Source organism: Chanodichthys erythropterus, chromosome 10 (assembly GCF_024489055.1).
Source record: "Chanodichthys erythropterus isolate Z2021 chromosome 10, ASM2448905v1, whole genome shotgun sequence".
NCBI classification, from domain to species: domain Eukaryota; kingdom Metazoa; phylum Chordata; class Actinopteri; order Cypriniformes; family Xenocyprididae; genus Chanodichthys; species Chanodichthys erythropterus.
Window position 1 is genome coordinate 24,470,533 of NC_090230.1, and position 21,002 is coordinate 24,491,534.

The 21,002-nt window shown below is 36.6% G+C and overlaps 1 protein-coding gene across 1 annotated transcript; it reads right to left on the reverse strand.

Annotated features, from left to right (window-relative positions):
• Nucleotides 1-664: 664 nt before the first annotated feature.
• On the reverse strand, nucleotides 665-20,815 carry LOC137027972 (CD48 antigen-like). Its single transcript, XM_067396631.1, has 5 exons — nucleotides 20,711-20,815; nucleotides 10,369-10,602; nucleotides 1,273-1,587; nucleotides 897-1,178; nucleotides 665-787 (listed from the first exon to the last, which is right to left on the reverse strand). Exons 1-5 carry the CDS (start codon nucleotides 20,784-20,786, stop codon nucleotides 669-671), a joined length of 1,026 nt encoding a protein of 341 aa, XP_067252732.1. The 5' UTR covers nucleotides 20,787-20,815; the 3' UTR covers nucleotides 665-668.
• Between the last annotated feature and the right edge of the window lie 187 nt (nucleotides 20,816-21,002).

Below are 21,002 nucleotides of genomic sequence, written 5' to 3' on the forward strand. Positions count from 1 at the left end.
TAGAGGTCACCAAACATCACAGATTGCACTATGTAATTTACTCTGCCACTACTCAGATCAGTCATCTAAATACAACTTATATTAAATATATAGCTAAATCATGAACAAAACTGAGAATAATACGATTTTAAAAAAAGTGCAATATGAAATAAATGATTCTGGAATGTCACATAAAACATGCGGAAAAAGCACCATGTCCATCCCCAAGTGTGCTGCACATCCTAGTGTCCTTCTGCAGTATAGGTCATAAAACTGACCCTCTCCAAGTAATCGATTAGGATGCGAGCCAAACTAAAAAATGCAATTACACATAAAATATTTTTTTCCAAATACAGTTTCTGTCATTTTAGGTAGTTCTTATCATGCTGATGTGTTTTTAAGCCATTAAACGTTGCATTTTCAGTTGAATTTGGGGAAACCACTTGAAACATTCACTGTGTTCAGCTTTTGTTTGATTTGTTCATTGAAAACATCTGAAAGTCTGTAAACTTTGCCAATAAACCTGATTAGCAGTGGGGGTCAAATAATTCTGATTGCAACTGTGTTTCTTTCCTTAAACAGTGTGATTTATTTTTTTTCATATAATATTATATATATATATTCTAAATTCTTTTATAAAATTCCATTTGCATCTTTTCAGATTAAAAATCCAAGATGTGTCATAATATTTATGATATTAATCTTCTGGATCTGATGTCATAAACCAGAAGAATGACAGTAGCCACGCCCACCAGACCAGAGAGGACCAATCGGATCACAGCTTCAGTTGGACCACACCAATGGACTTCTGAGGGGGAAAAAAATATCAATGAGCTGAAAATTATTTTTGCAAAACAGAAAAATATTAGGGACTTATTCGTAGGCTGTGTGGGGAAATAATATCATCGCTGCCGTACCTGCACATGTGTGACAGAGGTGAGTGATGTCCAGATGTTGAGTCTGGTTGCTGATGGGATTGTTCAGCACACAGCTGTAGGTGTTTTTATCCTGATATTCCACCTCCAGATGTAAAGAGATGGTGCTGCTAAGATCAGACACACTGATGCTGGACAATAAACTGTTTCCTTTGTACCAGGAGAGAGTCACATGACTCACATTCACAGCTGAACACACCAATGAACATGATGATGATGATGATAATGAACAATCTCTGTTGATGACAGGAACAGGCAGACGAGCTGAAAACATGAGAGAATAAAGATGATAACATGTCTGTCATCCGTTTAATCATTTTTGTAATGTAAACTAGTAATACGTGATGTCTCTACTCACCATAGACAGAAACACTGAATCTTTTTTTTGTCAGTTTCACTCCATTTATCTCTAGTTGATAATCTCCAGCATGTTCAGTTGTGGTGTTTGTGATGGTCAGAGATCCAGTTTGATTGTCCAGCTTCAGTCTGTCTCTGAATCTCCCATCAGGACCATCAGATATGGAGAAGATTCCAGCAGCTCTACTGATTTCAGCTATCAGAGAGTTTTTAGCTCCATGTTTCCACAGTATTTCTTCATCTTCACGTATTTCAGTAAGATTAGTGTATAAAGTGACAGAATCTCCCTCCATCACTGACACTGGCACTGACTCACCTGGAGAACAAAAGGGCCAGATTTTACACAGATTAAGGATCATGTTGGTTTACAAAGACTAAAGTAATTTCATGTTTACTTCAGTTTTCTTTACCAAAAAGTGCTGCAGAGGATTTTCATTTGCTGCACATAATGTAATGACTGCTAAATGAATAAAAAGTCTCTGGTCTCAAGTCTCTGTTGAGCTCAAGTCAATAAAAAGGCCATAATTAAAACAATATCCTTCAAAAAGGTCTTGTCAATATAGTGGATAAATAAAACAATGTAAAGTAAAATTAAACAGTCAAAGTCAACTGTAAGTGCTGGTTTGAGCCTCATCACCAGCTGCAGTCAATTCCTCATCTAATAAATCAAACATCTGCAATCCGAAACTACCTGCTAATGCACTTACATTCATGTAAAGTAGCCTTGTTTTGGGTGAGTAAAGGCAAAATGCACAAGATATAGTACCTTCAATGCCCTTAGATGGTGATATTGCTTCTTTATAGCAGAAATAAACTGCCGCAGAAAAAGTTAGCTGCCATGAAAAATGTAATTTGTAATTGCATTACTCATCACAAATGTAGTGGAGTAAAAAAAAGTTTGCTCAAAAATGTAGTCTGTCACATTTCCACCCACTGCTGCTTCCTTTCACTCCCCACCAGAGGTCTCCGTTTCACCATTTAAGACTTTTTCATTGCACACACAGTCACTTCACTCTGGACTACATTTCCCACAATTCCCTAGCTAGGCACTGATTACACTCACACCTGTTTCCCATCAGGTTCCCTTTATAAGCTGCACTCCCTCAGACACATGTTGCTGAGTATTGTTTAGCCTTGTATCTGGCCTTGTCTCCGTGTTCCATGCTCCTTGCCAAGCCTGTATATTTGACCCTAGACTGTTTCCTCCTTTATGATTGTTTGCTGCCTGCCTAGACCTTTGCCTGTGTTTGGATTACTCTTTTGCCTTGCCTTCCTGTATCTGATTGCTGGTGTTTGACCCTCTGACTGAACGACTACCCTCTTCCTATTAAATAAGCCTGCAAGTGGATCTCCAACTTCGTTGTCCCGTTCCATCCATTACATAGTCAAGTAGAGAGTAAAAGTTTCCAATATCTTTGATACTCAGTACAACTACAAAGTACCACTGGTGTCAAAAGTATTCACATTCAATACTCAAGTAGAAGTATAGATACTAGGGTTTAAAAATACTTCTGTAGAAGTTGAAGTATCAACTCAAGCTTTTTACTCAAGTAAAAGTGTAAAAGTACTGGTTTCAAAACTACTTAAAGTATAAAAGAAAAAGTAATGTAGGGGAAAAAATGCCATTAAGGACAAAAGCTTAGGCCGCGCCACAGGGGTCTATTGTGCACTCCACCTCCTCAAAATGTCATCAATAACCTTTATTGGAATGTAAATATACATCCAAGCTTAACTGCAGGAATCTGTGAGGGCAGCGGACAAGAAAAATGTGGGTAGTTTTGGTGTACCCAGGGCAGGCTTAGTAACAATCAGGGCTTGACATTAACACCCGCCAACCCGCCAAAGTTTTCAGCTGTTTCAGTTCACACCGCACCGACAAACGCCAACAAATTCGTCTGTTGGAGCTTGTTGGATAGGTGTTGGCATTGGTTGGAGTCTGTTTTTACCAGACTGAACATGTTTAATCGGCGTTTGTTTGGTCGTCTGAGCATCCAACAAACTGCAACAAACTCTCGGTGCATTCCAAATGGGATATATCGCCCTCCGAAGGGCACTTCGGAGTGAAAACAATCATGGCCGCCATATTGAAAGGTCGTTCCATACCGAAGTGTTCAAAACTGGCCACTTTAAAGGGCCCTTCGGAATGAAGGATTTCGAAGGGTATAACTGATGGACACAGGGTATAACTGGGGGACCCCCATGATCCTTTGCACAGTGAAGTTGTTTGTCTTCACAGAATGGGTACAGGAGGCTCGGAGTTCGATTTTACCTATAAATATATGTATAGTATTTTTCTATACTAGCTACTGTAATATTTATACGAGTTAGATTTAGTACATTATTATGGTCAAAACGACATTGTACTTCAACAAAAATACTTTACAGCTCCCTTTATCAGTCCATTCAAATGTTTAAAATACATAGACACAATATACATTATGGTGCGATAAACCAAAAAAAAAAAAAAATAATAAACTAACGTTAAACAAAGGGCGCAACTTGCGCAATCTATCCTCCTTGATTGTCTCGTTAAGATGACGCAGAAGTGCGTTCCAAAAAAGGAGTATTTTTGACCCCTACACCCTTCATCCCTTCGAAGCTCTCACTCCGGAGGGTAAACACTTTGAAGGGATTAGGGCATAGGGATGAGCCCCTCCGAATGGAACGCAGGGCCTGACGTAATCTGACCTGGCCACGAACCGTTGCCATGACGATGAGGCAAGTCCCCTGCAAAGACAGCTGTTTGATCGCGCCCGCGCCTCACGCACACACAACAAAGCACTGGAAACGTGACATCGCAGCTTGTTCGTTATAAAAAATAAAATACAGTTTAAAAAAAAACATATAAAAGGAACAATAGTCCGTAGTGCAATCCGTGTCATTCAGCAAGAGCACTGCTCCACTTCACCGAAAGAGAGAGGTACAACACCATGAGAGCAACGCAGGTTTACCTTCAGTTTCGTTTTATATTAATTCGTTTTGGCTTGTTTAGCTACATGGTTGTATATGACTATGGGTCACATAAATAAAAAGGGTCGCGCTAAAAAAAAGTTTAAAAACCGGTGTATACGCTAATTTATTCAAACGTCTCTCTACCGAACTACCTAGCTTAATTTGCAGAGGACGAAGAGAAAGCACCCGTTTGATAGCCTAAATGAGCCAGTAGTAGAGAAATAATAACTTTTAAGAAATAATCTTTTTCGAGTAACGACCCCCAGCACTGTCGTCCTTGCTGGAGTGTGATGTGATTTGTGATTTGACGTGATTTGTGACGTGCAGGTGCGCTGGATCGCGTACAACCCAATAGGGTGTCAGAATTGTATATGTTTATTCTCATCCAACCACAATCAAATTCACTCTATCCAGATGGCGCGATTTATCTGGATAGTTTTTTTTTTCCAAGCCGGAATTAAAACAAGCCGAAATGAAATAGGAGTAACGAGGCTATTTTTAAAATGTAAGGAGTAGAAAGTACAGATAATTGCGTGAAAATGTAAGGAGTAGAAGTAAAAAGTCGTCTGAAAAATAATTACTCCAGTAAAGTATAGATACCCGAAATTTCTACTTAAGTAAGGTAACGAAGTATTTGTACTTCGTTACTTGACACCTCTGCAAAGTACCCAAAAAGATACTTAAAGGTGCCATCGAATGTTTTTTTACAAGATGTAATATAAGTCTAATGTGTCCCCTGAATGTGTCTGTGAAGTTTCAGCTCAAAATACCCCATAGATTTTTTTTATTAATTTTATTTAACTGCCTATTTTGGGGCCTAATTAGAAATGCGCCGATTCAGGTTGCGGCCCCTTTAAATGCTCATGCTCCCCGCCCACGGAGCTCGCGCTTGCCTTAAACAGTGCATAAACAAAGTTCACACAGCTAATATAACCCTCAAAATGGATCTTTACAAAGTGTTCATCATGCATACTGCATGCATGCGTCGGATTATGTGAGTATTGTATTTATTTGGATGTTTACATTTGATTCTGAATGAATTTGAGGCTATATGCTCTGTGGCTAACGGCTAATGCTACACTGTTGGAGAGATTTATAAAGAATGAAGTTGTGTTTATGCATTATACAGACTACAAGTGTTTAATAATGAAAATAGCGACGGCTCTTGTCTCCATGAATTCAGTAATAAACGATGGTAACTTTAACCACATTTAACAGTACATTAGCAACATGCTAACGAAACATTTAGAAAGACAGTTTACAAATATCACTAAAAATATCATGCTATCATGGATCATGTCAGTTATTATTGCTCCATCTGCCATTTTTCACTGTTGTCCTTGCTTGCTTACCTAGTCTGATGATTCAGCTGTGCAGATCCAGATGTTAATACTGGCTGCCCTTGTGTAAATGCATTGAACATGGGCTGGCATATGCAAATATTGGGGGCGTGCATATTAATGATCCCGACTGTTACGTAACAGTCGGTGTTATGTTGAGATTCGCCTGTTCTTCGGAGGTCTTTTAAACAAATGAGATTTACATAAGAAGGAGGAAACAATGGTGTTTGAGACTCACTGTATGTCATTTCCATGTACTGAACTCTTGTTATTCAACTATGCCAAGATAAATTCAATTTTTAATTCTAGGGCACCTTTAAGTACAATAACTAGTTACATTTACTCAAATACTTTACACCTCTGTCCAGCCGGTTGTTATCTCAGAATACCCCAACAGGATGATCTGGAATCAGCCTGAAGGGGTTTATTCTGTGATAACAACTGGCTTATTACACAGCTACTTGCCACATAAGTAAATAATTAGACACAAAATACTGATCTGATTCGCAAAATTTTATTAGCTCTTTAAACGCAAATCTTCCGCAGAGAGAGCAGTTGCTAGCGCGGCAAGTTCAAACAAGACGGAAATTTAAGGGAGTACAGTCACACCACTTATTAAATGGCATTTCGCCACATAAATATTTATGAGGATAAGAGATACTGATCTGAGATGAAACTGTTTTAAAATTGTACGTGTTTGATATCTTATAATCCAACAGTGTACAAAACAATAGTCGCAAAATGGCAGCAGCTGTGTTTCTATGAAACGAGAGTGCGAGTCCACGATATGACATAATTAAATAACTGTATGCAAAATATTGATTTGACTGAGTTTTAATATTTTATTAGCTCACCAAATGCAAAACTTCGACAAAGAAAAACAGTTCCTAGCAAGTGTATGGCGCTGCAGACTTCAGTTACCTGGATGAGGCTGTGATTTCTGTTTTCAGTGGTTGTTATTAGGGAATAACGTAACGCTGGGTGATGCAATTGACCAATCAGAATCAAGTGTAATAATTAAAATTAAGATATTCATAACAGCAAAAATAAATAAATAAATAATAAAAATGTTTAATTCATGACTGCATAACTTTCATGATTTTGCATCACTGTGAGACCTGGAACACCTAAAACAGAGAGACCAAAGTATATCTTACAGTAATAAACTTGATTTGATTTATCTGTGAAGCATTGCAACTGAAAATCATACCAGCTCATGACATCCAATAAAAATATATTTATAACCTACCAGACAGCAACATGGTGTCGGCCCAGATACCTCCCATTGAAACAGTAAGTAGCACAATTCGACAGCAAAGAATGCTACCTATCAAATTGTGCTTCCAGCATGATATAAACGTGGTTGGTGGCTTTATTAATGTGTACACCTACCCCAACCCTAAACCTACCCTTACAATATTGAAAATACAGTGTTGGTGGCACAATCTAATAGGTAGCAGCATTATTTGTTAGAACACCTACTTACAGTTGGTCCGCATGTAATTAAGATGTACCAGATGTGAGCCGAATCTGAGCCACATTATGTTGCTGTCTGGGCTACCAATCAGCCACCACAAACAGAACAACGCAAACATGTGACACATTCTTTTTTTGATTAATTGAAAAAAAAAGAGTTTGGTGTCACCGTTATGATGATCAGTGTTTGCGTTAGTTGGGCTCTTGACCCTTGAACCTTTAACATTAGTGTTTCTCTGGCTGCTGTAACTGTGTGTCTCTGATACATGTTTGTCATGGCAAAAAAAAGAAGCAAGAGAAACTCTGATCAGATGATATTGGTCACTTTTTAGTGATGTTTAGTCTTTGTTTATTGGCCCGATTCACTGTTATCAGATTCTCTGATTAAAGTGTTTAATATTATTTGCTAACTTTTCATGCCAGTATTACTATACAAACTCCTGCTGTAATATTCTGAAAGATTTTATAAAGTCATTAAGCAGAAAATCTTTTGACAGGATCATATAACTATATTAAATTACACAAATGTATGCATTTAATCTCACTTTATTAACCAGCGTCTTTGCTGCTGACCTTCAATGATCTAATTCAACCATACTAACAAGTAAACATTTATTTAGATTAAATTCAGAAATAAGTTCCTTCTCCTGTATACTATCTTCTTTAATCCAGAATGGCAGTACAGCTGAAAAGTTTGTGTGAGCTGCGCCCTCTACTGTACAGGTGTAAATATGCAATTTATTCATTTCACTTTTGGTGTGAAAGGGCCTTAAAGTCTGTGTGAACCGGAAGTTGCAAACGTCAGTGTTGTGACGTATTTCCAAGTGAAACAGAATATTGAATAGAGGGCAGAGTTGTACTTTAGCGCTCCTCCTCTCCATCTCTCGCTCACAGCAGACTAACGGTTGGAGGGGAGTGGTTTACGTGTTTTCAACCCAAGCCGTCAAACTGACGTCATCAGAGAAGGAACGCCATTCCAGACCGGAAGTATCTTTTCAGATTTTGATTAAAGATTACCATGACAAACAATTTTTTCTGTGTATTAATTGTTCACCACAAGACTAGTAATATGAACTAACAAAGTAAATAAGGTCAGATTTGATTTCATGTGTACTTTAACATTTGCCAATAAATATAACTTTTTTTATTATTATTAAAAAACTACCAAATCCAGCCCAAATGAAAAAAGTAACGCAAAAGTAAAGTAATGCAATTACTTTCCATGAAAAGTAACTAAGTAACGCAATTCATTACTTTTTTAAGGGAGTAACGCAATATTGTAATGCATTACTTATAAAAGTAACTTTCCCCAACACTGAATCTCAACAATGGTGACAATAAAAAAAAATCTGAACTCTGAACATCACAAAACAAGCTACTTGTCACAGTCTGTTTAGTTTCAGTTTCAGTTTATGGACTTTCTGTTTGTATTCTGTGATCACATGTTCTGTTTCCCGCCTTCATCATTAGTTCATCTGTATCACCTGTGTCTTATTAATCATCCCTGTTATGTTTGCTATTTAGTTTCCCCTGGTTCACTCGGTCTTTGTCCGTTCACTGTTTGAGTAAGTTGTGTTGCACCTATATGCCTGTTCTCCTGTGGATTATTGTATTAAACTAGTTTTTGGATATATTCTCTTCGTCTGTGTTACCTTCCTGCAACCAGCCGTAACAAAGTCACAAAATAAACTTTGTTGATTGTCACCATTGTTAAGATTCATATGTTGATTCTTGATGTCTCTGTGTGGAAGTACTTGAAAAAAGAAAAAAAAAGAAAAAACACTAAATTAAAAGTTTTATGCTTAATTTAAGTGAATGTATAAATTTATAAATATTACTTTTGTAACCTGTTATAAAATTAGAGCTCGTAATAAATGCTCATAATGAGGAGTTTCAGTAATGTTAAAACATTAACATTAAACATTAATTAACATTAATCAAGCTTAATGTACTACTTTTTTTTTCCAAAAAATGTGGATAATTCTATTGACTGATAAATATCTAATAACCATAAATATATTAAAGGTGCCATCGAATGTTTTTTTAAAAGATGTAATATAAGTCTAAGGTGTCCCCTGAATGTGTCTGTGAAATTTCAGCTCAAAATACCCCATAGATTTTTTTTAATTCATTTTTTTAACTGCCTATTTTGGGCCATCATTAACTATACACCGATTCAGGGCTGCTGGCCCTTTAAATCTCATGCTCCCTGCCCATCGAGCTCGCGACTCTATAATACAGTGCATTTACAATGTTCACACAGCTAATATAACCCTCAAATGGATCTTTACAAGATGTTAGTCATGTATGCTGCATGCATGCTTCGGGTCATGTGAGTATAGTATTTATTTGGATGTTTACATTTGATTCTGAATGAGTTTGATAGTGCTCCGTGGCTAAAGCTAACATTACACACTGTTGGAGAGATTTATAAAGAATGAAGTTGTGTTTATGAATTATACAGACTGCAAGTGTTTAAAAATGAAAATAGCGACGGCTCTCTATGTACGCCCCCAATATTTGCATATGCCAGCTCATGTTCAAGATGTAGGTGACTTTGTTTCTTCAGTAGAACACAAATGATGATTTTTTAACTCCAACCGTTGCCGTCTGTCAGTCAAATAATGCTAATGCTATAATGCTAAAAATCTATGGGGTATTTTGAGCTGAAACTTCACAGACACATTCAGGGGACACCTTAGACTTATATTACATCTTGTAAAAAAAAAAACACGTTCGATGGCACCTTTAAGAGCATAAGCATCATTAAAACACAAACGAATAATTGAGTTATTCATCTTTGGTACTGTAGGCTACATCAAAGTCTCACATCACAATTTCTTTTAATCAAAACTTAATGAAATAATTAAGCAACAAGGCCAGCTTTAAAGAGCCAAGCACTTATGTCCCTAGTGTCATTGTAAAGTGGAGAGCATGAGAGCTATATCTTCATTACTAAATGTCCCTATCTGTAACATAATAGCCAGTGTGCACTCCCAAGGTTTTCAGACTTCAGGACACAATACATCTTTTATATACCACAGCAACATGGAAATGTATTGACACAATGGGTCTTGCGTCTGTGAGCTCAAGGTCACCACAAAAAAAATTAAGTTGATAAAGAGCCAAAGTGAACACAGAATTTGGATGCTGTACTAAAAAAACAATGCATGCTGAAACCAAAATCAACAAGGAAAGTAATTTAAAAAGCATCACATAAATATGAAATCGGTATTCTGACATACTCTGACATGTTGATGTTATAGAGTCACAGACTCTTTACAAAATAAGCCCACAGAAAAGTCACCATGATCACATTATTCTCTTACCTGGGCTGACATTTGGGTTCTTGTTGCACATGTGAGTGCCGCAGCAGTACGGTTGCATGTGGCTGTTGGAGGGGGCACACTGGAAAGGCCTGTCCGGTGGGTAAAGTTGATCTTGATGAATGCACTGACGCTCCTCTATTACGATCTGTCTGGCAGACTTTGTGAAAGCCGCATAACACAGGCCGTTGCTGTTGCATGTCCGATTTACGCATCGCTCACAATAACACAACAATCCTGATTCAGAAAAAAGAGAGAAAGAGACTCCAGGTTAGGATACATTTAGAAGGTCAGTTTGTTAAACAGCACAGGAAGTGTCCATGGCTGACTAACACATTATGTGCAAAATTCATCCGATATGATCATTTGGAGTAAATTTTGAGTAAATGTAATATAGTTTCCTTTTCACTCTTTTGCATTCAACTGAATTCATAAATATAAACATTGAATATATTAACAATTGAATATTATGTTATATATTATATTAGATATTTACAAACAGTGGTCAAAAAGTCAAAAGCCAATAACATGATAAATGACATTTTTGTTAAAGAAACTAATGCTTTTATTCAGCAATTACTTTAAATGAATCAAAATTTATATATATATTTATGTTACAAATGATTATTATTTTCATGTTACACTGAAGACTGGAGTAATAATGCTGAAAATTCAGATTTGCATCACAGGAATACATTTTTAAAATTTAGTATTCAACATTTGAAGTGAATCAATAAGTTCTCCTAAGAAGAAGGTTTTAGGACATCTTTGATGTAAGGTTTTGATCCACTTCAAATGTTGACTACTGTATATTCAAATATAAAAAAGTTACTTTAAATTGTAATAAAATTTCACAATATTACTGTTTTACTGTATTTATGATTAAATAAATGCAGCCTTTGTGAGCATAAGACATTATCTGCTTACCCCCAGGGCATCCAAGATGTAGGTGACTTTTTTTCTTCAGTCGAACGCAAATTATGATTTTTAACTGCAACCGCTGCCGTCTGTCAGTCAAATAATAGGAGTGATTGGGAACTTGAACAATAAGAGTCGAAAAAACTTCCATAGACAAATCCAAATTAAACCCTGCGGCTCGTGACGACACATTGATGTCCTAAGACACGAAACGATCGGTTTGTGCAAGAAACCGAACAGTATTTATATCATTTTTTACCTCTAATACACCACTATGTCCAACTCCGTTCAGCTTCCGGTTAGTGAGGTCTGATCGCGCTCTGACAACGGAAGTGATGTCTCGCGCTCATTGAAGTATATGGGCGAGACATCACTTCCGTCAGCAAAGCGGGTTTTTTGACCTCACTAACAGGATGCTGAACGGAGTTGGACATAGTGGTGTATTAGAGGTAAAAAATTATATAAATACTGTTCGTTTTCTCACACAAACCGATCGTTTCGTGTCTTAGGACATCAATGTGTCGTCACGAGCCGCAGGGTTTAATTTGGATTTGTCTATGGAAGTTTTTTCGACTCTTATTGTTCAAGTTCCCAATCACTCCTATTATTTGACTGACAGACGGCAGCGGTTGCAGTTAAAAATCATAATTTGCGTTCGACTGAAGAAACAAATTCACCTACATCTTGGATGTACTGGGGGTAAGCAGATAAACATCAAATTTTCATTTTTGGGTGAACTATCCCTTTAAATGGATAGTTCACCCAAAAACAAAAATTCTGTCATTGATTCCAAACCACAGACTTTAATCTGTGGAAAAATGTCTGTTTTTTGTCCTGAAACATTCTTTCAATCATTCAAACACCTGCTGTGAACAAACACTGAAAGAAAGAGAAATAAGAACACAAACTACAACTTTCTTCAGCCACAGCCTTAGATGAACTGAAGATAAAAGACATTAAATCTCTGAAGATCTACTGAAGAAAGTTGTAGTTTGTGTTCTTATTTCTCTTTCTTTCAGTGTTTGTTCACAGCAGGTGTTTGAATGATTGAAAGAATATTTCAGGAACATCATTCTAACCTTTAAATAACATTCTAATAACATTAAGAAAACTGGACATTTTCATGTTCTTGGAATGTTACAAATCAACGTTCCTACAATGTTGAATTTTAGATCAAAAATCAGTTGAAAGAACGTTTGAGGAACATCATATCTTATAAAAACGTTCTTATAACAAAATTCTGTTAGATGGGAACTTTACAGTTAGGCTGGTGTCACAGGATATGCAGAGAACTAACATTACATTTACAGACTGGCTTCAAACAAAATCACATCCATCCCTGTCCTAACACACTTTCCCACAAGACTGTTGCTTTATTTCCTGATGCAATATTTTCAAACCTTTGAAATGACTGACAAGTTCCATATAAACATCTAGTGCCATCTTTGACTTCTGCTGTGGTTTTATTAAGATTACATAAGAATGAGCATTCGTCTTTGGTTTATTGGATATGATGCTCAGCACTATGATCTGGTAGCAAGATGTTGAAATGAATTAACTACAATAACTCATTGTAATTAGTCCTTTTAAGACTTTATATTTTAAAAACGTCTACCTGTAAATGACAAAGATCACCTCTGAGTGTTGCTTTGAAAAGCATGATTCTCTTTTGCTTGCTAACACGCCAGGAAATAATCATAGATTCAGTCATCAAGATGCAGATAATAGCTTCTTTATAAAGAAAAACAGCAGAAAGGAGAAAAAAATACTTTAGTGGTAATTGGTCCAACATTTCATGAAATGTTCATATGACTTATGCACTAAAACTTCCATAGCTTTGCAGAATGGGACAAACAAGTTGTTATTCACTGAGAATCTTGTGTTGTTAACCGTTGCAGAAGAGACTGAAAAGAAAGATTCATTCATGAATCAGACATCACTATGTCAAGATATTTAGTAGTGATACACCGAAACTTTCTGGGCTGAAACCAAAACTTCAGGATGCACTAGGCCAAAAACTGAAAAATAAAAAAAATCTGTGGTTGAAACACAGACTGAGGGATCAGACTATCAACTTATCATTCTGGGGCTGTATAAAGCCGCTCAGGGTAAAATTTTAGTCTTAAGTGTGTCAAAATACTAAGAATTAATAATTTTACTCCTAGACTTAAGAATAAGTGTGATTCATAAAGGTTCCTAAGTGTCAAGACTAGGTCTTAGCTCCTATATTATCTAGGAGAGCTGGACAAGATGGCAGCAGAGAAGAGGAGACACACGCTTTCCAATGAAGATATGATGTATGGGAGTTATATGATGACATGGAGTTGATAAAACGAGATAAACTTGATATTGATAATTTTTTTTGTAACTGACCTAATATGTAAAAACTTTAAATAAATGTAATAAATATTACATAAACAATAATTATACTTTTAATGCATTTTAATACATTTAATGACTTTGAATAAACTTTTTATAACTTTAAATGTATCAACTTCTCCCACTCAGCAAATCAATGCTCTGACTGTAGAAATGAAATAGTAATTACATTTTTTGATTTTCATAAACACATAAGCTACTGATACAGATGATGTGTTGTTATATCTGTCACATCTTTTCCAGGAATAACTTAATATGCTATTTTAGAATGTTCCACAACAGTTGACCGGCTCTACTGACTGTGGGATCTTCATGTTAATGGTAAGAAAAAGAAGGGAAAGTTAAAAGTTTTTAAAAATGTATGAACTTTTCTTTTCATTAGAATGAAAAACAAGTATGAGGGCTTTTCATACTTGAAATAGTTAACCCTGGGTGATTGTAAACCCCAGGTAAACAGACTCCTGGGTCATCTTGATTCACATTTCACACTGATCATCATTTACCTGTGATTTCACCAAAAATATCTTAATTTGTGTTCTGAGGACAAATGAAGGTCTTACCATGTTCATTCTGAAATGCTTGAGTAAAATATACATTTTATGTTAAATAAATGTTTATCATTTTTAGTGTTTAAGCTTTGTGTTCAATTTATATTCAGTTAATCATTTAAAACATAAAACAAGTTGATGAAAAGGTTACAAGGGGTTTAACACACACACACACACATATATCCTTGTAACTTTTGTGTATATATATATATATATATATATATATATATATATATATATATATATATAATATAACGCTCCAAAAGCAATGCCTATGAAGATAAATTTGCTCTGCCCATTTCCGTCCTCAGGCTGTCATGACGTATGGTTCTGCGGATCTGCAGTTAGTCTTATCTTACACGATCTGTTACAATTGACGTAAACATGTAAAACTGGTTTCCTGTCAATGGACACAACTTGATAACAGATGCATCGACATGAAGCCTTTGATATCTGTCTGGGCTATGTCCTAAAACCACTGGAGTAAAAGAAAAAGTCTGACATTTTACGACAGAGTTTTTAAAGACCCCCTGTGGTGAAAATCAAGTTTTTAATGTTGTTTATATGCTTATGTATTTTTAATATGCTTTAAGACAAACCATGTGCAAATTCATAAGTCAGCACTATTGCTGAGTATTTTATGTTTGAAACTGCAGTAAACCAAAAACCCGCGGTTTGAAATCGGTAGTGTTTGTGATGTCACAGACTACCTTTTGACCAATCACAACAACATGCCAGCAGGCTTTAGCATATCATTAACTTTAACTATGACCAATCTGAAGCAGGAAAATCCCGGTAAAAAAATTATCCCGGTATATTTTCTGTTGATATGAAAAATTGTGTAGATTTATCAATATAGCGAGTCTATTACGATGTTACGATAAACTATATGCCTTTCTGAGTTGTTCAAAGCGTTTGTAAGCGTTTGCATTTCTGTCTGAGTTGAAGAACGGGAACGGTGTGAGTACCATTAACAACACATTATTAGCTGTTTGATAACATAGTCAAGCAAAAGGCTAATTATATTAATTCATATTAATGAATGACAGAACCATCACAAGGGCTGTGCCAAGTGTGCGAGCATGTAGGGGCTCGCGCCAAACTAAAGTGACAGCTGACTTGAAGTAAAGCCAATAAAGTTCATGTTTTTGTCCTTCAAAATATTTAAATACTATAAAACATACCTAAACCAATATTGCTCTGATCGTGAGTGTGTGACCGTGATTCGTGTGCATATTCAGTCAGTGTGTCCTCGCACGTCAAGTTCAGAGAGAGCTATTCAGTGAATTTCAGTCCATTATAAATTCTGATTTTGGCGCCTCTGGAATGGATCAAACTAGATATTAGCCTACGTGATGAGTTCAAGTAAATACGCTGGAAATCCGCGCTCATTCAAGGATGTGCATTTATTTCATGTACGGAGAAGGCACGGGCACCTACAAGTAGTGATGTTACGTTCTGTGTCAAGACTTCGGAGCGTGTGTCAAGAAATCCCTGAAGCTTTCAGTGAAGCGCGTATCGAAGCTTGTATCGCTTTAGATCAGTGACATCATTGATGACGTTCGAAGCCTCGCTTCTGCCTGACTGGTTCGAATGGTTTGAATCTTGGCGGGACATTTTGACAGATATATAAACCATGGGATCCCCTCAGAATGTGTGGTTTTAGAATAATAATATCGAATAATAATATTGCCCCTCCTGCCTGTTATGACCAAAGAATTTATTACACACATTTAATAGCCCCATTCATTTAAAAACTAATATGTTTATTACACAGTTATGTTATACAATCATTATATACAACCAGAAAATAAATAGTACATTCAAATAAATATATAAGTCTTTGTGGAAATTGATTTTTTCTTCACCGTTATTCCTAAGCCATAATTGCCGCAAAATAACGTGTATCACAGATCACATCAGGTCATCTGTAATGTATCTGCTTGTTTTACACTCTTTGACCACCAGGTGGTATTGTGAGCAAATGAAGCCTCGAGAAATTAACCCTTTTGTGAACCACTTGGCTGAAAAGCTTCAATGCTTCATGAGGCTTCATCTCGCCATCACTACCTACAGGATCTCATCTGAATGTTTTTTTTACATCTCTCGATACTGTCTGTTTTACTGAGATTCAGACCGTTTTGCAAAGGCGTTTTACCAATTCATAATTTAAAACACAATTGAAGCGTCAGAAATATTTGAGCAGTTACAGTAAGTTGCACAGCTGTTAAACTGAATATACGAAGCGAAGCAAGCTTTATTCTTAAATATCCACAACACAAATTACTCGTCACTATAGCAACAGTAAACTCTCCGAGCTGACATGAGCGAGTGGAGGCGGGGCTAATTTGCATATTAATTGATCTGTGTATATTAAATGAGGCAAGGGTGTAGAATTACATTCAAGCTATTTTAAGGCATGAAGAATTTTTTTTCACTTGATTTTTTTTTTTAAATATGTCATTTTGTTGATCAAAGATGAGTTTTAAGGGATAAAATAATTGACTACATAAAACACGCGCCGAACAGATGTAAAATAGGAACTGACTGCAGTTCAAGCTCGCTCATGAGCACAAATCTCGTCAACAGTTTTAGATGACTGAACATTTGATCTAGATGTTGTTATAAATTAACAAGAGCTTTGAAGTATGAAAAATAAATACTGGGTCGCTAAATCCAAACCTCCCGCGGTGCTCCGATTGCATGCGCCAGTCACTCCATCTCTCCCTATGAAAAACGCACTCTTTCGCAAACCGATGTGGACGTGACCGATGTCACAAAAAAACACTAAACACTCATGTCAGCGCGGCTTTCTAAAACCTGCACCTTATTTGAACACCCCTAGGTAGTATCTAGTATTAGGTAGTATCTAGTAAAGTATTCTAATTTATTGAGATAGTGAATTGGTGGGTTTATGTTAAATGTGAGCCAAAATCATCACAATTAAAAGAACCAAAGACTTAAAGGGATAGTTCACCCAAAAATGAAAATTTGATGTTTATCTGCTTACCCCCAGTGCATCAAAGATGTAGGTGACTTTTTTTCTTCATGATTTTTAACTGCAACCACTGCCATCTGTCAGTCAAATAATGGGAGTGAATGGGAACTTGTACTATAAGAGTAAATAAAACTTGCTTAGACAAATCCAAATTAAACCCTGCGTTCTGCACTCGTTTAGTGGGGTCTGATCGCACTCTGACAATGGCAGTGATGTGTCGCGCATATACTTCACTGAGTGCTAGACATCACTTCGGCTGTCAGAGTGCGATCAGACCCCACTAAGCGAATGCTTAACGCAGTTGGACATAGTGGTGTTTTAGAGGTAAAAAATTATATAAATACTGTTCGGTTTCTCGCCCAAACCGATCGTTTTGTGTCTTAGGACATTAATGTGTCGTCACGAGCCGCAGAGTTTAATTTGGATTTGTCTAAGCAAGTTTTATTTACTCTTATAGTAGAAGTCCCCATCCACTCCCATTATTTGACTGACAGATGGCAGCGGTTGCAGTTAAAAATCATCATTTGTGTTCTACTGAAGAAACAAAGTCACCTACATCTTGGATGCGCTGGGGGTAAGCAGATAAACATCAAATTTTCATTTTTGGGTGAACTATCCCTTTAAAGCACTTCAGTCTGTGTGCATTGAATTTATTTAAAGCTGCAGTCCGCGATTTTTCCTCTTTGTCGTCATCTCTTGTTTGAAACTTGCAATTGCAGTCATATGCAGAACAGTTATCTGTACGTGCGTTGTGCCTCGGCACAGCTCATCAGCGCGGATGAATCTAATGTTTGCTGTCAGTCACCGCACCGGTGTGGATACTGAACTTCAGAATCACAGACTCTATGTCTTGAAAGTATGACCAATATAATAATTTTCACTGGAAAATATCATCTGAACAAGTAAGTAACATTTCTGCCACTTTTGTTCTGACCAACTGAGGAAAAAAGCATTACAATAAATCATGCTACCAATGATGATTAAATCTAACGATCGCTTAGCTCGGATCATGCCAAACCGTGCAAATTATTATTACTGTTATATTGTTCTCAAATTGTTATTGTTAACAACTTCAGCATTGCGTGACTATGTGTATTTAGTGTATATTAGCGTTACCTGTAGATTTCAATTTCTGTAGCCACTCCATAGTCCAAAGTCTTTTGCTTTTTGACTACAGGTGAATCTCTAGTTGTCAGTTTTCACTGATGATTGTCATTTGGACCTTTCTGGATTACAATCCGCCATCAAAATGATAAGTTTAATTATTTCAGCTGCTGTGAGAAAAGGCTATAAATGCTCCGCTACAAGCAGCGTCCTCACATGATAAAACCGACTAGTCTGGACTGCTTCTTTCTGTTTACGGACATGACGTAATGACGCACAGAGGAACTGCTGCATGCTCAAATTTCCCGCGGAAATCCACCATGTCGCTCTTATTATAAAACATTATTACAAGCTTACCATTGTGAATCGAGCTAAGATAATGATAGTTTTGAACACTTGCTGGTTATGTACTTGCTCAAAAATTGATTTTGGATAATTTTTAACCAAAAAAAGTTACGGACTGCAGCTTTAATACACAAGTTCCACAATTTGAGTTGAAGGGACCTGGATAATGGATAGGGGGCGCTGGACCAAAAAAGGTTGAGAACCACTGCTTTAGGACAATATAACATTGCAATCAAATTAATAATAATATAATAATGATAAATAATACACACGATTATGTATTACAATGTTTTGTGATGATAAGCTAACCTTAGCTAATGTTAAGGTAATCCCTTGCGCTCAGGCAGTTTGGCGTGACTTGCCTGGAACACTACAAAGTTGTGAGTTGTGGTGTGAAGTCGCGACTTACGAGCTCAAAAACCTGCCTGGAACGCAGCATTATTCTCACCATTGTTGAGATTCATTGTGTCTCTAAATGTTTGTTTTTTTGAACAGAACAACTTTTAAGAAATCTTTTGGATTATATTGATAAAGCTGATCTTGTGCTGCAGAATCACAGTGCTGCTGTAATCAATAATGTAAATCTAACTCAGAGATTGGGCTCTAAATGAGTTCAGTGATTCAGATCAAATAATGATGACGTGAAAACATAACCAACACCACCTGATCATCTTTTCTCTTTGCTTGTCTGGCTGTTATAACTAGGGATGGGCATTTTTCCAAAATATTGTATTCAAAAAACAAATACTCTAATATTCGTCTATTTAAATTAGGATAAATGAGAAAGACGTTATTTTTTTAATTCATCAACATTTTGTAACCATTTCTGAACATGCTTATGATTAGGCAATATAAACAACAAGCTTACATTATAGTATCTTAAGGTTTACTTTTAGTTCCATGCATTAAACAGGGATGCAAACAGGTAAGGGGGGAAAAGTTGAGAACATTGCATGGGGGGCACAGATTTTTTTATTATTATTATTTATTGGCTTTACATGCTCATTTGTAGTTTTTTATTACCCTATATGTCCAAAACTGTAATTTTTCACACAAAAAAATTTACATACTGTTGCAATACCAAAATCAACATTTGGTTAAAATCTCATGTTATAAAAGACGAAGTGCAGGATATTTTAGACAATATTGGCTGATTAGATGACAATACTGTTTGCCACATCTCAGACCTCAAATACATAAAATATAAGTAAACTCGACGAAACTTCAGAGGAAGCATATGTCTCGAAATAATTTTATTATTGAGTCAGCTTTAACACATCCTTTCTGTGATTTCCTGTCAGTGGACTTAACTTGATAACAGATGCATAGATATGAAGCTTTTGATGCCACTCCTGTGAATCGGAAATATCAATGTCCTGGAGAAAAAGAAAGAGTCTGACATTTTACGACAGAGTTTTTAAATGTCATCTTATGAAAGCAAAGATGTCCATGACCACAAAACACGTACTGAACCGACATAAAATAGTAACTGACTGAAAGTAAACCGACTTGGGTAAAGTTGGTTTTATATTCGCACATTCGGACATCCGTATTCAATAGCCTTGTTAATCACACTACATTGGACATTCAGTGGACATTCACAAGTAAATATGCCATTAAAACAATACTTGCCTATTTTGATCGACTGTGAAAAATGTTGTAAGTTGACAATCGTTGGTTGTCAATATCATGTCGCTGCTTAAAATTCGCAAGCATTAATTTATTGCACATTTATTGGAAAGTCTGAATTTATCAGAAGTCCGAATGTGCGAACTTTACCCAAGTAGTAAACTGCTGTTCAAGCTCGCTCATGAATCTCATCAAGTTTCAGATGACTGAACATTTGATCTAGAGGTTATAAATTGATGTGGATGTGGCAGATGTCAAAAACACTAAACATTATGTCAGCGCGGCTTTCTAAAAACCTGCGCCTTATTTGAACACCCCTAGGTAGTAGCCTAACGTTATCCTGAGAAAAAAGGAAACGCGCAGATAAAACTTAAGAAATGTTGACGAGGGTAAACTATAAAGTGTTACAGTCCCAAGCACTCACCTCGCGCCTCTTGGGTCACCGAGAATACAAGTAAAGCCAGCAGCAACGAGCGGCAAAGTAAAGTTCCCACGTCCATCACGGTAGAGATGATTCTTTAGGACTGGCCAGTTTTTACCTCACACATTCAAATAGTCGAGGCTTTGCGTCGAGAAAGGGAGCGCTCTGATTGGTCAACACAGAGAAATATGCTCCGCCCACATTGATCCCTCGCTACCCTGCCTCAGTTTAACACCTGAGGGGTATCTATTGGATTTTTATGAAAAAAGTTGGAGACCACAGTGTTTTTAGAATT

What these genes read in the sequence shown, in the direction of transcription:
- LOC137027972 (XM_067396631.1), bottom strand. Translation starts at nt 20,786, where the DNA reads ATGGACGTGGGAACTTTACTTTGCCGCTCGTTGCTGCTGGCTTTACTT. An exon ending in GGTGACCCAAGAGGCGCGAG is followed by an intron (nt 10,603 to 20,710) that starts GTGAGTGCTTGG and finishes TTTCTGAATCAG; the next exon opens with GATTGTTGTGTTATTGTGAG. An exon ending in ATTCAGTGTTTCTGTCTATG is followed by an intron (nt 1,179 to 1,272) that starts GTGAGTAGAGAC and finishes TCATGTTTTCAG; the next exon opens with CTCGTCTGCCTGTTCCTGTC.